Consider the following 16,727-nt stretch of genomic DNA (forward strand, 5'->3'; position numbering starts at 1 on the left):
AACTCTAATTGGTATCTGTTGTACCTCAGGTATTTTATATGCATCATAGCTATAAGCAAAATTGGGATAGATAGTGTAAAGCCCCTTTTATAGAAAATATTCCCCTTCTGTAGAAAAAATAATTGTATACACCAACTCGGTAGGAGATTTACTACTTTATAATCAATGATACTTAAACAACATGAATACTGTGTTATGTAAATCATAGACATTATTCTCAATAGACTGGAGTAAAATTTTTTAAACTAGACCACTAAGAAGAAGAAATTGGCAAGTAATTCCAAGAGTAAAAAACGTTTTATACAATAAATTCTTCCCTTTTATGTTTTCTTTTTAAACCATTCCTTTAAAATAATTTATGCGTCAACAGTCTTTGAAAACATTAGGTGTATGTGAATCAGTGAAATTAATTAAGATTAAATAAACTAATTACAACACATTTTTCTTTCAGATATCAGCAGTAACAAGTTTCTGTCGGGTAAGTAATTATTTATTTTCATTTACTATTATTTAATAGAAGTAAGGGTATCATACGTTCATTATATTATTTTTTGTTCTGAAAGTAATTCTGATGCAGAAAATAAATATTTGAAACCAAAGTTTGTTCCAATTCATAATCTGTGACCCTTAAAGTGAAGAAATGCGTTAACTTGTTTTTTAACTTCTGGGTTCATTTTTTTAAATTTTAAATCTTTCAGTAGAATAATATTTTTTCATTGTGTTTTTCATTAACCCAAGCACTTCACAGGTGGACAAATATTGATTTTATACAAAATATATATTAACAATAATTAAATAATAATTAAATAATGGAAGAACAATAAATAATGGAACAATAATTAAATGGAAGAATTCGCGAAAGCATTGGAAAAAGCAGGTAACACAGCTGCTGGTCCGGATGAAATCCACTGTAATATGATCAGGCAGCTGAATACCACTGCAAAGTGTAGATTATTAGAACTTTATAATAAAATATGGCGGGATGGAACGTACCCGCAGCAGTGGAAAAAAGCTCATGTTGTTCCAGTACCAAAGAAAAATAAAAATTTAACAGACCCCAATAGCTACCGTCCTATTTCTTTGACGTGTGCTATGGGGAAAATATTGGAAAAAATTATTAATAATCGACTCGTCTGGGTTTTGGAAAAAGAAAACCTGATATCACCGTATCAAGCAGGTTTTCGACAATACCATTCTACCACTGATCAAATGATCAGCTTAGAGGACATTATATATAACAGCTTTATTACAAGAAAACATTGTGTCGGAGTCTTCTTTGATCTTCAGAAGGCTTTTGATATGACCTGGCGTCATGGTATAATGCTCCAGATACATGAATGGGGCTTTCGTGGCAATCTGCCTATACTGCTCAGCAACTACATGAATGACCGTACCTTCCAAGTACGCGTCAACAATGAATATTCATGTGAAAGAATCTTGGAAAATGGCATACCGCAAGGTTCGCCGTTGAGCGGTACCTTGTTTACCATTGCCATTAATAAATTGATATTAGCCATTCCAGTAGAAATCAGCAAAAGCGTCTATGTTGATGATCTGGCAATCGTATATGCCAGCAACAAGACTGCTATGGTGAGGTACAAATTGCAACGAGCGATCAATGCTCTAAATGAAGTTGCAAGGAATAATGGATTCCAATTCTCACCAGAAAAAACGTGCTGTGTACACTTTTGTAGGAAGAGAATTCCTCATCAAAGTCCTGCGTTGACAATTGATGATAATCCAATACAATATAAAGACAGCGTAAGGTATTTAGGACTAGTATTGGATAAATCCCTTAGATGGGGATTACATATACAGGACTTGAGTGATAGATGCAAAAGAGCCCTAAACATTATAAAATGTTTATCGAACTTAAATTGGGGCTCAGAAAAAGAGACATTATTGAGATTGTATAAAGCATTGGTTCAATCTAAACTAGACTACGGATGTATCGTATATTCATCCGCTAGAAAGTCGCACTTAAGAAAGTTAGACGTAGTTCATAATAGCGGAATAAGATATGCAACAGGTGCTTTCCGCACAAGTCCGGCGGCTAGTCTGATGTCTGAAGCCGGAATAATGCCACTACATTATAGAAGAGAGATCCTCTTGTTAAGATATGCAGCAAATATATGGGCTTTCCCTGCTCATATAAATAATAAATTGTTTACGAATCATCCCATGGCTGCATTATACGAACGTCGTGCTACCTATTCCAGACCAGCCGGAATTAGGTACCACGAATTAAGAAGAAAATATGAAATTGCTATACCAGAGACTCTAGCAATTTCTACTAGAGAAATACCGCCATGGCTCTTGCCAGCGGTAAATATAAGTTTGGATCTCTCTCAAGGAGAAATAAAAAAGAAACCAGCAGTGATCATCCAGCAGGAATTTTTGGCAACTGTCAGTAATTACGAAGAACATATTAGAATTTATACTGACGGTTCTAAAACCGAACATAGTGTTGGATGCTCGATATATGTAAATGAAGAAGTCCACTTTTGAGACTGCCAGATGTGGCCAGTGTCTACACGGCAGAACTCACTGCAATTCAGCAAGCTCTTCGCTACACTGAACACTATTGCGAAGAGAGAGTGCTAATATGTTCCGATTCATTAAGTGAACTCGTCGCAATTCGGAACAAGAACATTAAGGATGTCCTAATTGCAAACATCCTGTCCATTTTATACGTACTAAAACAACGAAGACAGCGATGCGTATTTGTATGGACTCCGGGGCATGCTGGTATTACAGGTAATGAAATCGCAGACGAAGCTGCCAGAAAGGCAACAGTCTGCGATGATTTGGATGCATTTCCTGTAAGAGTGGCAGATGTTAAAAACCGTCTAACAAACATAGTAAAAAACAAGTGGAATGCTGAATGGAGGAGATTAAATACAAAATTAAACACAGTAAAATCTTCTCCTTATAAATGGAAAAGCGACTATAAGTTGACTCGCCGTGAACAAGTAGCGGTGACCAGACTTAGAATCGGTCATATGCGATTAACAAATTTATATTTGTTAACCGGCGAAGTGAGACCAATGTGCGGTGTTTGTAATAAAACACTGACAATCAAGCATCTTATAGAAGAGTGTACCATATATGAGGACCTCAGAAAGAGGTTCCGTTTTAGAAATAATATTACTGCTGATCTGGATAATGGAAATGAAGAAAATATAGTTGCATTTTTACACGCCATTGGACTTCTTAAAAGTATATAAAAATGAAAGTTTAAGCTGTGAGAAACTCTAAGCGGTAGTTTATATATATATATATAAAGAAAAAATGGTATTGATAAGTTTAATTTTAAATGTATGCATATATACATAATGGAGTCTTGAAACGTGGCACGTATAGTGACGGGAGGTAGCCCTCTTGCCTAGGCCATTTTGGCTCACCTGCATTCAAGAGCAGTGAGTTGGGGTGTGTCCGATGATAGCATGGGGGACCCTCAAGGGTGGATTGAGGGCGCGAGGCTGTGGGTGTACGCTGTGCATGCCTATAGCCTGTTTATAAGAAGGATTCAACTGCCACGACACCCTGGCGCGACTGATATACTGCTCAACGGCGGTTCTGGTCGCCCCGAGGGTGCTTAAACAAACTATAAATGAGACTCGTAGAAGAAAGAAAGAAAGGTATGGTAGGATAAGTTTTAATTTTAATTTTAATGGTCTTTTGGGAACCTATCTCAAATTTTAATATTGAGGCCCTTTACACCCCATAAGTGTTTGTGATTGTCCTTGTCTTTACGTCTTAAATGTTTTGTGTAGTTTTGTGCTTTTAAATAAAATGTAAGGGCCCTTTACACCCTTACATATGACGATCCAGATGGTGATAGTAGTTTCTTTTAAAGATTATGACGAGGGCTAATGACCTTAGCAGTCGATGCCCATAAAAATTCAGAAGAAAAAAAAACAATAATTAAAGCTATTTCTTATCAACAAAGTATTAAAAAAATAATAATTTTGACTATTCACACGATCATCTGAAGTACAAAACATTTAAAAATTAGTGTAATATGATGTTATAGTAGATGTTTATGTCTGTTTTTTCCAGACGATTTTAAATAAACCATGAATTCTAAATATAATAAAACAATATTACCCCATCTAAATCTACTTTAAACAAGTGATTTATTTAATAAATAAATTACTTTACGTGGAATATTTAATAAATAAATATATCCAAGTTAGATTTAAAGAACATATAGATGTTACTAAAAAAAAAAAACCAATTCTGTTGAACATGTAGATACAGATTTAAGCCAAATAATGTTTTTTAAAAATTAGATTTTTCAAATAATAAATCTAATATCAACTACATCATAGATATAGACAATAATACAATAATAAATTGATTTTATCAGCTTTACTGATGTTTAAAATTACATGTTATGTAGATGGTTTTTTTTTTTATGTGGACTAGTATTAAATAAATATCATTTAAATTGTAAAATCAAATCTAAATTTAAATTAAACTTCTATATTTTATATCCCATTTAAAAATAAATTTTGTTTAACATGGAAATTAGATTTAGGTGATTATTATTTTATAAAAGATTAATTCACCACATAAGCTTAAAGCTTATGTATAGCAATGAAATTTTGCCATGCGTGACCAGGATTTGAACCTAAGACCTTATGGATGAAAGACTAAGATACTATTACTCTGCCACAGAAGCCAGCAGAGTGATATTAATTATAATTTATTTTATCATTTGTTTAAATATTTTAAAAAGGCTGATAAATGTTTGCACGATTATTATATTTTAGTAATTCTTAACTCCTGATGGTGTTATAAGTACAAGAGCAATAAAAGTTTGTTTTTGCCTTTACATTGTACTGCAAGAGCAGAATTTTTATTTGGTAGTCTTTTCTTCATTCTATAAGCACGTGTGTTAAAGACAAGACGGTTAAAAATTGTGTGACCATGATATCACATTCAAGTTTATGTGGATTTTTTTCTGTATTTAATGAGGGTAAAGTTGTTACATACTCAATATAAAAATCATAAAACATCATTTTTTTAGCTACAGTATAATTTTTTACTATTATAAAATGCTGTTGCACATTACTTATGTCTATTATATTTCATTATTTATTATATCTTGAAAATTTTAATATGTCATCAATGATGCGATGTTCTGTAAACAGAAAAGAATTATGTAAAATTTTTATAAATACTAAGAAAAGAATATTATACAAGTATTATTAATTTGAGTGATTTCTTATAAGAAGAAATATCATCTTAAATGAATTATTGCTTGAGATGTTATATTCTGTTTTATGATTTGCTCCAGGGTAAAAAGTCACATAAGAAGGAGTAATTTTAATGTTAATAAAAATCTAATAAGGTTTATAAAAGATTAAAAATTAATTCAATAGAAACAGACTGCTTATCATCATCTTTATTTCTTTAATTTTTTATTCGAAATAGATTCTGTTTATATTAGTGAAGTGTAGTAGTACAAAATGTCATATGACTGTAAATTATTTTTAAGCTTTCATGTTTCCATAATACGATTAATAATATATTAGTTACCTCTTTATTCCATTTTCATATTCTATTTTTACTTTTGTTTGCCCTGAGGTATTATTATTAACTAATAAGCAATCTTTCCTGCTAACTCAGTGTATTGCAATTTGTGCATAGCAATTATGATTAAAGACTGCACCTGTTTCTCTAATTTCTGTCTCTTTCTGTTTAATTTTTTTTCCATTTGCTTTTTTTTTCTTCTTCTAATGCAATTACAGTACTACTTTCTTATTTTCTTTTTTTATTCAACTTCACTGCTTCAATTAACTTTATTTAGAAATCATGACAACGGTTAATAAATAAAAATGCTAACTAACTTCACCATTGGTTTTTTGTTAAATTTGTTGATTGTTAATCTTCAACCAATCAGTTTAAAAGTCAATTTAGTAATACCTCAAAAAACTGATATTCTTTTATAAAATAACCCATCAAGCACGGAAGAATTGTAAAAAATGGTGGAATCAGCTTATAATAGTCTCTTATATTAACCTCAACATACTCTCTGTGATATTGTTTGTAGAAGTGAGCTTCTCGACCATTATACCAAACACCCCTTCTTCATGGCACCTGTGGGTCATTTTCTAAGGTCATCTTGAATCGCCCAATACATTTGCTGTTGATTAGTGTAATTTGTTTCCCTGGCATCTCCCAGACCTACAGTTAACTGTGTCAAAAAAATAAAAACTTTTTCCCCTCTCCTTTCTGGAACCATTCTTGAAGCATTACCTTTGACAGGGAAAATATACAGACATCAGGTGCCAGTACATGGAGTGCCCACAACCTCATTGCACGAAGACAACCCCCCATGCAGTCGGGGGGAGGCCTAAGCGCTTAGCCGCAGGCCTGACTGGCCTGCGGCTAGGCGCAGGCATTTGGCACCTTCTGGCGTCAAATTCCCGGTCAAGCTTCCTTCTAGGCATGTAACCTGTCATTCAATTTCTTAATGTAGTCTTCTATAGCCTTCCATTCAAGGGGTCCTCCCATCATAATTGTTTGAGTGTCTTCTGTATTAAACATGACCTCTGCGTCCAAGGCTTCCAGCATCTCTTGGCGTTCATTCTCAAATCACGTACAACTAAAATAAACATGTAGAGGGCTCCCCCCTCAGCACATACGGGACAAAGGTTTGAGTGGTCCAAACAGAATCTGTACAGGTAAGCCCTATAGCCTCCATGGCTCACCAGGAACTGCATTAAAGAGTAACCCAGCAAGCAATGAGTCCTTCGATACCAGCTTCTTCAATGTGGTGTGTCCACTGCCTTTTCAACCCCTCATCCTATCTGCTTTGCCAGATTCCTAACAACTCCTCTTCTATATCAGCAGAAATTCTCCTCTTATCAGCAGGAGATAGAAGTCCTAATTCCTGGAGTCTCTTCCTTTGCTCAATCAGCAAGTCGAGAGGTAAAAGGCCAGCCAAGACCACGGCCGCCTTCTTAGAAACTCGGAGATAAATGCAGATTATCCGTAAACAGCATCTCCTGTGTGAAGCTTCGAGTCATCCTAAATATTTTGCATTCTTAGTGATGCTCCTCCACAATTCAGCCTCGTACAACATCGTGGCATATGCAACTCCCACCAGCAGCCTCCTCCGCAACTGGGTCGGGCCACCGCAGTTGAGTAGGAGACTGGCAACCAACTTCATTGTCTTCTTCGCTTTAGCAGCCGCCTCGATGGTCTGTGTGTTTCAAATTGAAGCTTGGTGTCAACCCAGACTCCAAGGTATTTAATCGCAGGTCTGGCTTCAATCTATCTTCCCTACAAAGTGAGTCTCAGCTTCGGGTATCTTGTGGTGAAAGAAATAAATACCAATAACCCATTAAATTCAAGTAGAACTTTTATAATTTCTATTTCAGATGAATACAGATACAGTGTTTTATGTTACTGGTTCTAAATGTTTTCTAGGGTGTGCAATGGTGATCTGTTAGGAGCCTTATGCGTGTTCTGTCTGCCTCCTGAAACTAATTTATTTATCGCTGAACTTTTTACTACACTGCCATCCTTAGGTCATATTTATGAATTCTGCCATCTTATTGTATATTCTGATTCGTGAAATCCACTTTGGGAACTTAAGAGATATGAATATTATGCATTTGATCATTTTGAACACATATGCATCGCTTTCTTACTCAGTAACTGGAATACATGTGTTAGTTCCTACTGGGTTTCAAGCGATGTGAAAATTCTAGCCGATGTAGCTACCAAGGAAATGTACATTCAACTGACCATGATCGAGTGCATAATCCACTCCCAATTTTATTCATATGTACTTTATAAAATATCAGTTGAAAGCAGTCCAAATTTCTTAAAAGCTAGTTATTTTACCAAAAGAATTTAAAGAAGAAAAGATTAATCACTTTTTAAAACTTAAGAAAATGAAAGTAATTTATTGTGTTAGAAAAAGTAGTAATTAAATAATAATATTTTACCAACTAAAATCTATGTTACTTAAAATCTATATTTACTCAACTTTTAATGTCAGTTTGATATATAGAATATAATTTTTCTTATGACATGGCCTTTTGTATCATGTTGTGTGTAAAGTATATAATACAGTATATATACTTAGAGAAACATACAACATAAAAATTATAAATATAATACACTTTTTTTAATATTTTTATTTACGTAGCAGAATACTGGTTAATGAAAATTTTTATTGAAGTGTAATTAATTCTGAGTGTTGAGTAATTTTTTTATGAAATTCATAACTGATAAAATAACTATAATTTTATCGCTATAATAATTTTATGTATAATTACTGAATGTTATAAGACTGATAAATTAGATTTTTAATTTTTTAAGCTGAGGTCTGTAGTAGAACATTCTCTCTGTTATTTGAATCTAGTGTTTTCCATATAAAAAGAGAGAATATTTTACCACAGACCTCAGCTTAGAAAATTAAAAATGTAATCAGGATATTATGTCTCTTATAAAAAAAGCTTCATTGATCCTTAAAAAAAAGAGACTAATTTGTATCAGACTGTAATTTCTAATAAAATTAATTACTTAAAAGAAGATTGTATAATATTTCAATAAAAAACACTATCAATTCTATTTATAAATAAAATAATAATATGTTTCTGTAATAATATGATTGTTTAATGAGCTATGAATATTGAAACAGAATAATTTCTGGTTAGATAATTATTAAACCAGAATAGCAACATATATTTATATCATTACATGCAACAGTTCATTTATATTTCCCTTTGTACAATATTGTTAATGGATTTAAATCTCCTGTCCTTCGCTGATAAACCTTTATATGATTTTACAGTATCATATTAAATAAATTAGTATTAATAATAATTAATCAGTAATATATTTTAGATCCAGTTATATTAATGATCAAGAATTTATCTTTATTTAAAATAACTTTAATTAAATATTGTTATAATTTCCATTTAATATACATATTTAATGAATATTAAAAATAATATAATTTCATTTCCACTAATGTTTATGCAAACATTTTAACCAAAATTTTAATACAAAGTAACTTTTAATCATTTTTCATTTCATTTCAATACATTTTTTATTGTCTTATGAAGTTTGTTGGGACAGAATTTTAAAGCCTGTGTGGATAATTAACATTTCAAAATGTTCCCATTTTTATTTTAATACTATTTGCTTCTCAATACTGCCTCCTGCCCGCAGTTCTTTTGTCAGATTTTAATAAACAATTAAGGGTTGTAATAAGCTACCGGTGCACTCACTACACAAACAACGAATGTCCTTCATTACTCGGTTTACGTTACTTTTTCAGAAATAATGTTCAAATAGCTAGACCAATATCAAACAAATTTAGCTGTTTATTCCTTGAACCTTCTTAAGGAATAAGTTCCTTACAAAAGAAAATTGAAAGGTACTCATTAATTTGAATCATCTTGATAACATTTAGAAAATTAATAATTTTACTTACTCAAGCATTTAGATTTACAAATGTTTTACCTTTGCTAGAAAGAATAAATAAATGAAAAAATAAATAAATGAAATATCCATTTTCACAGACTTAACAAAAGTACTATTTTTGTGTAATTTAGTACTTGGCATACAGAAAAGAGCGATATTATGCTACCATTGCTGTTTTTAATCGACTACCACTTAAAAGACCTTACCAATAATTTTTTTTAATTAATATTAAAAACTTGTTTTAGTATAAAGAACCTATATTACTCTGTTGATTAGTTTTCTTTTTAATTATTGATAAAAGACCTGTTTTTTAATTCCTATGTGATTATAGGTAGATAATGCATGCTCAAATAATTTTCTGTTTTATGTATTTATTACTACTTCTGCTTAAATACATAAATATATTTTTCTAAACATTATATGCTGCTATATAAAATAGATTATTTTAAAAACAAATATTTAAATCTACCAGATACAGTTCAAATAAAAGATAAAAACACTCATCTATCTATTCAACAGTCAAATTTAATAAATTACACACAATTATAAATTAAAATATACAGTTAAAAATGTAGTTAACTAAATTTTAGTTAAAAAACTAAAATTAATGTAAAACTAATTAATGTATAAATAATTTTAGTATGTATATAGTAGTGTCATAGTTAAAACTTCTTGTATTTACCACGGTTAGATAATGAATATTAGTTATCAAAATATTTAACAGGATGACCTGAGGCTTTACAAAACTACACTTCATTTACATTCATACTTACCATCTACATTCATCCTCTGAAGTATATCTTATGATGGTTCCGAAGGCTAAACAGAAAAAGAGAGAGTTATCAAAATATTCAATTGTTATGTCAGGTCTAACAATTTAAACATTGCATTATCATATTCAATTTGTTTATTAATAAATTTCTATATATTTTGTAAATTTACTAATATAATATTTCTTTAATATGTAATTTATTTATTATTATTATTTATATCTAATATTTCTAAATTAGTATTAACATGAATGTTTTACCTTTTATTTGAGATGTATATATATACATGTTTACATATGCACTGATCATATATCTTATCTTCTTCATAAACAACTGAAAAGAGCTTTATGATAATTTAAAAAACAAAATTATAATCATGATTATATACACATATATGTGTTGCAGTTGCAAATTAGACCATGCCTCATAAAAGAAGAAAGTATTGTTAAACCAACAATTCTCATTGTATAAATGAATCTGCTTAACCATTTACATTATCTAATAGAGTTATCTGACTGAAATAGGTATAGCTCTTGTATTACTTGAACTCAGTACAATCATTACTGCTAACAACCTTTTGGCAAACTCGTTTCTTCCATGCATACCCACAATATTATCACTACTAAGTAAACATTGCATTACATCATATGGTTTTATTTTCCCTTAAATATCAGCTTCAAGAAACTTTCCTTGAAAAAGCTGAATGCAACAAACAAACAAAATTAATAAGATTTTAAAAGTTAATTTATACTGACTATTGATGTGAAAAATGGACTAAGGCAAAGAAGCGTGTTTCTTCCCATACTGTTTAACACAGTACGAAAAGCATCATGAGAAGAGTTAAACAAACATTAAATGAAGATATTAGAAGAATGATTTTTGCGGATGATATGATAATATGAGGAACCGATGAAGAAAAAGTACAGAAATGTTTGAAGGAATGGAACAGTAAGTTAAAAATGCAGAGGTTAAAAATTAGTAAAGAGAAAAATGAGATTCTGTCGGTGGCAAGAAAAAGAGAACTGGAAAAGGCTATTATTTTGGAGGGAACACCGCTGAATGTCACTGACAAACTTAAATATTTGGGTTCTAATCTGACAGCAGATCGGAGGATAGAAAATGAGATAACCAGCCAATTCCAAAAAGGAAGAAACTTCCATCAAACTAATAAACGTCGAATCAGAATTGGAATGTACAGGGGTAGACAAACTTAATAAATTATATTTTAAACCTATAATTAAATTTGCAACTGAAACATAGACGGTGACAAAAAAGGATTAGAGAAATCTGTAGACGGGGGAAATGAAATTTGTAAGAGGCATAAGGAAATAAAAAGAAGATAAAGAATAAGAAATGTAAATAATTGGGAATAAATAGGGCAAGAGTGAGAATTTGAAGAAGTCGCAAGTATGGTAGTTTGGGCACCTCTGAAAGAATGGCTGAAAACAAAATCCCAAGATAAATGGGGATATAGCAAGATATAGAAAAACATCCAAGTGGAAAATGGAGAGAGTATAAGAAGAAAGTTAGAAAGCAGAGATAGTAAATCGGAGTAAATAGAAAGGGAGTGATTATGAATGGACAGAGAGCACTGGTAACACTTACTCAACACCCAAATCCAGTAACTGGAATGAAGCTGATATCATGATGATTAAAAATTAACAAAAAAAACCTAAATTCAAATAAATTATACATTTTGTTATTTATTAAATTGTGTCAACACATTTACAGAAAGAGCAGATAACTTTTACCTACAATGAAAGAAGAGGAAGTTGAGAGACATATGATTTCAGATGTGGGATATTTCAGCCCAGAAACAATTGAAGGGATTTAATGAATATAAATTTTACTTTAAAAATATTTGTTTATTTTTTTAATACAAAGAATTTATACTCACCTTTTTTTTTGTAAGATTAATATGCAAACAATACTTAATAATGTAATTTATTACATGTGTTTCTTTCTTAATGTTAATTTTGGATTAAAAAATTTCCAGCATTTCACTACAATTATCTCACATTTATTTCTTTGATAAATATTATTTTCATATTATTTTTTTTATAAATCAGTGATTTATAACTTTTCGTAACTACTTTTCATTCATTTATTGTTGTGGGACCCTATATGTTTTAAAATTAACTTTTCAAGCATGATATTTAATATTACACTTCATGAGTTTCAAAACAATATTGTTTTTAGATCAAACAAAATAACACCAACATTTTAAAACTTTTCTTCTTTAAATTGCCATTTGCCCAGATAAACCATTCACATAATTGAAACTTACAATTTCATGTCTTTATGAAATTCTTTCAACCATTCTAGAGTTACAGGAACATAAAAAAACAAACCATTTGATTTGTTTGGTAATGAACATTACCTACCCTCTTTCTGATCTCATTGATAATTATTTTTTACCTGTTCATAAAATCATTAACATTAAGTAATTATTAATATTTGAAAACTCTGAGATTATAAACATAGTATATATGTTTTTCATCAAGCACTTTTGTAGTTTTCATTAGATTTCTAAATAAATGAACTGACTAAACAATTTATTGACTGTAATTATTAATAATTAATTTTTCCTTATTTACATCAACTTGTATCCATTATATCGGTGATAGCATTTGAGTAATATAGCCTAGAAGTTAATAACAAATTAACCGTTGTCTATCATAATTAAATTTATATAACAATTCCAAGTTAATTAACTTATTTTAAGATGACTTTTATGATTATTAAAACTAAATAATAACATAAGAATAGGTTCTTCCTTTTTTTAATTATGAATCAGTTTTGTACAAAGATTGCTTAATTATTAATTATTAGTAATAAATTAACTAACTGTTGTCTGAACTCTTCTTATCCCTATGTCAGTTTCTTCTATTACCAGTCTTTATTAAATACTGAATATAATTTACATAATTTAGTTTTTTTTTCATGTCTTTAGTGAATAAAGAAAGTCTGCTTAATATTATTGTCATGTTTATTATTTACACTAAGACCTATTAATTTCATTTAACTGCATCTCTCTTAACTAGAAACTGAATCTTTCACAAGATAAGCTGTTAAAAAAAAATCAGCTTTTTCCTGAGGTGATAAACTCCTAATTCCTTGGTTTATCATCATACAAATACTTATACGTAACAATTATTTATAATATATATATATTTAAGTATGTTAAATGCTGTAACCAAACACAGTTGTAGGAGATCTGACATTTGTCACTTATGCAAAAGGCAACCATTCACAAGGCAACCATCACAAGCATCTCATGCCAGGTTTACTAAGGAAATTGTTTTCCTTTTGTCTTCTTTCTTGAATTGATTACAGTGTTCCATATTAACATACCTACCAAAATGCAAATGATGTTTCACCCTAGAAGACCATCCTGTTACTACAGAGACAAATCTGAATAATGGACATCATTACTTTCAGAAAGATTCCATGACATTTGCTATTATATGTCAGGTATTCTTTAAATGCATCACAACAGTAAAAAGGAATAGGACAGCTAGCATAAAAGAAAGTTAATATATACTGCTCTGTAAAAATAATGCATTGTATACACTATCTCCCCTTAGCAGGAGAAATGATTCATTGAAATGGATTAAAATTACAAATTTTAAAATTACAGCAATAAAAATATGAAAACACACTGAAAAATGTAGAAAGCTTTAATAAAAAGTTTTAAATAAAAATTAAAATTTTTAAATCATTTAAGTAAAATCAAAACAGTCCAGAAGTCAAAAGTACAATAATTTTATTTAAAATAATTATTTATTACATTTTATTTCTTTCTATAAATATGTTTAAACATTATATCACAATTTATATTTTCATGAAACTAAAAACAAAAACCAAATCCATTCATTGTTTTTTTTTTTTTATTGTTTAATAATTAATGAAACATAATTTTGAAATTTGGTCTTGGAAATATTGAAAGGTAACTTTGTACCACATGAAGAATGCAATGTCTGTCTGGGGTAAAAACTTGGGATCTTCCAGGTAAAAGATTATTTAGATAATAGCACTTTATTTCATCTTATAATACTGCATTACTTTTATACCTCTCATGATTTACTATAATTTTAATTTTGCATTACATTTTGTGATTTCATGCTCATTTAAATGACAATTCAAGTCATTGATTACCAATTTATAATACTGCAACTAATCTAAAGTCAGCTGGTTCTACGTATAATACTGCAGGATACCAAGGTGCAAATCTACTTAAGTTCAGATTTATCATCCTCTTTAAAATACATGTATACAAGATGTCTAAGGTTGTAAAATTAAAATTTTAAAAACAGAAAAAAAATGACACACAGTCTGCTTTCTGAGTGTTTTCAGAAAACATTCCCATTTGCATTACATTCACTTTATTTCATAATACATTAATATTTTATTTATACCTTGTTTATTTAAAATATATATTTGTTTTTAATGTTTTATATATAGTGGATTTTTTTGGTCATCTTGATTTTTTTCCTTTTTGTAGAGGTTTCTTTATAATCAGATGGAATTATTTTTGTTTTTTTATGTGTATCACAGCAAGATTGTAAACTTTTCACAAATGTATTTTTATGGAATTTTTATTTTTTCCTGAAAAATCATTCTGTCAAACTGTATTGCAGCATTCTTTAGTTTATGGTGTTTAGATGATACGATTTTCTGCTTGCTTCCCTATTAGAATTTTTTAAAAACAAGATTGATAAATGGTTATAGTAAACAGTTGTCTCAGGCTATTTAGTCTGTATAATATTTTTTTTAGCTAATGATGTGATAGAACAAAAAACTGAGTTCTTAAAACAAAAAGTATACATTTTTAAATTATACTTTTTTACTAAAATATCTAGTACCAGAGATCATAATAAATTCTTGTAAATGTATATTCACCCCATTTGATACTTAATTTTTTGTATTTTCTATTTTATTATGATGTTCAACTTAAAAACAGTTTTTTGTACAGTTCATGAATGAATACACTCAAAATCTCTTTGTCTCAGAAATATGAGAAGCTATCACTAAAAATATAAAAAAATTTCATTAAACATCATCATAATTTTATTTATTAGCAAAACGATTTATTTTATTTGTCAAGAAATAATCTACGTATCACATTCGATTTAATCCCTGCACAGCAGCTCTTCTGGTTGATGACAGTTGGGTTTTGATATGTATCATATTTTTGTAATTTTTTGTTTACTCTTACTGCATAAAACAATTCTGCAAATTCTCATTTTACATGTGTCACTGTTACATTTGACAATTCATAAACAGAAAATTATTACAGAAAACTATATAATAAGACAACAGAAAATAAAAATAAATTTAACATTTACTATGTAAAATTACAATACCATTAAATGATGAACCAAGAATTTTCTAGGTGAACGAGTGATTATTTAGTGACATTTGCTGAATGAAAGTATTCATAATTGTCATTATTCTAGGTAAGACTGAGAAATTTTCACATGCTGTTTCATATCTCTTGAATGGTTGTAAAGGAACATAAGCTGATGGTTGCTAAATAAAATAAATAAATGAACAACAGTAACAAGCGTACTGGGACTGATTTCATTGTAGAATCTTTTTATTGATTATATTTAATCTTACTCTCTTAATGTTGTTACGTTGAAAAAATCTTTAACAACTTTTTATAGTTTTAAAATGTACTTTTCCAGCTCTCCAAAACTAATGTAAATTGTTATATTATAGTATGTTATAAATTATAAAAATAATAACTATTTTATTTATTTCAGGTGTCATTAGTGGTCGATGGAGTTTATTCTGAGCACTCAAGTACAGCTGGAACGTTTACAATACTTTCTTCTAGTCGAGTTTATGTTGCTGGTAGTGAAAATACACATGCTCTACCAGGATCACGAATACATAATAATTTTATTGGTTGTCTTCGTAAGGTGAGAAATAAAACTTATTAAATAATAACAAAGAATTATTTTTAAAATTTACTTAATATAATAAAATCGAAAATATAATTAAGGATATTGAAGAAATGGGCATTGAAGAAAGGTACAGAAAAACAATAAAAAAATTTTAAGGTTTTCAGGATAGTAACAAGAAGAGGAGTCGGGACTCAGAGGAGAGGAGAGAACCACAGAATCATCGAGAGTTGAAATGAAGAAGTAAGAATAGTGAGAAGAGTAAATCCTAAATAACAACTGTTATACATGATTCATAGATGACCTGAATGAAGAAAGAAATATCCATCTTTAATACTATAGTCCAGTTTAAATATACCCTTACAACTGACACCTTGTCTTTATATTGGTCATCTCTATTGCTCTCAGAGAAAGTAACTCTGACTGGTGTCTCTTGTGTTCAGTTTTTTATTAGTATTATGACCATAAGAAAGACTGAGAAGGTAGTATAGAAAAACAGATTAATATTATTAATTTCATTCTGTTGTGCAACAGTGCTTTATTATACATTATAAGAAATATATTTATTTGTTTTTTTTTATTGCGGATATCAACT

At 29.7% G+C, this 16,727-nt stretch overlaps 1 protein-coding gene across 1 annotated transcript in view; it reads left to right on the top strand.

Moving 5' to 3' along the window:
* LOC142324680 (neurexin 1-like) overlaps positions 1-16,727 on the top strand; it is a 311,382-nt gene that overhangs the window by 228,472 nt on the left and 66,183 nt on the right. The window contains exons 4-5 of the mRNA XM_075365567.1: positions 452-478; positions 15,992-16,150. Coding sequence (XP_075221682.1) covers positions 452-478; positions 15,992-16,150 — 186 coding nt within the window. The remainder of the gene's footprint in view (positions 1-451; positions 479-15,991; positions 16,151-16,727) is intronic.

Source organism: Lycorma delicatula, chromosome 5 (genome assembly GCF_047948215.1).
Source record: "Lycorma delicatula isolate Av1 chromosome 5, ASM4794821v1, whole genome shotgun sequence".
NCBI lineage: Eukaryota > Metazoa > Arthropoda > Insecta > Hemiptera > Fulgoridae > Lycorma > Lycorma delicatula.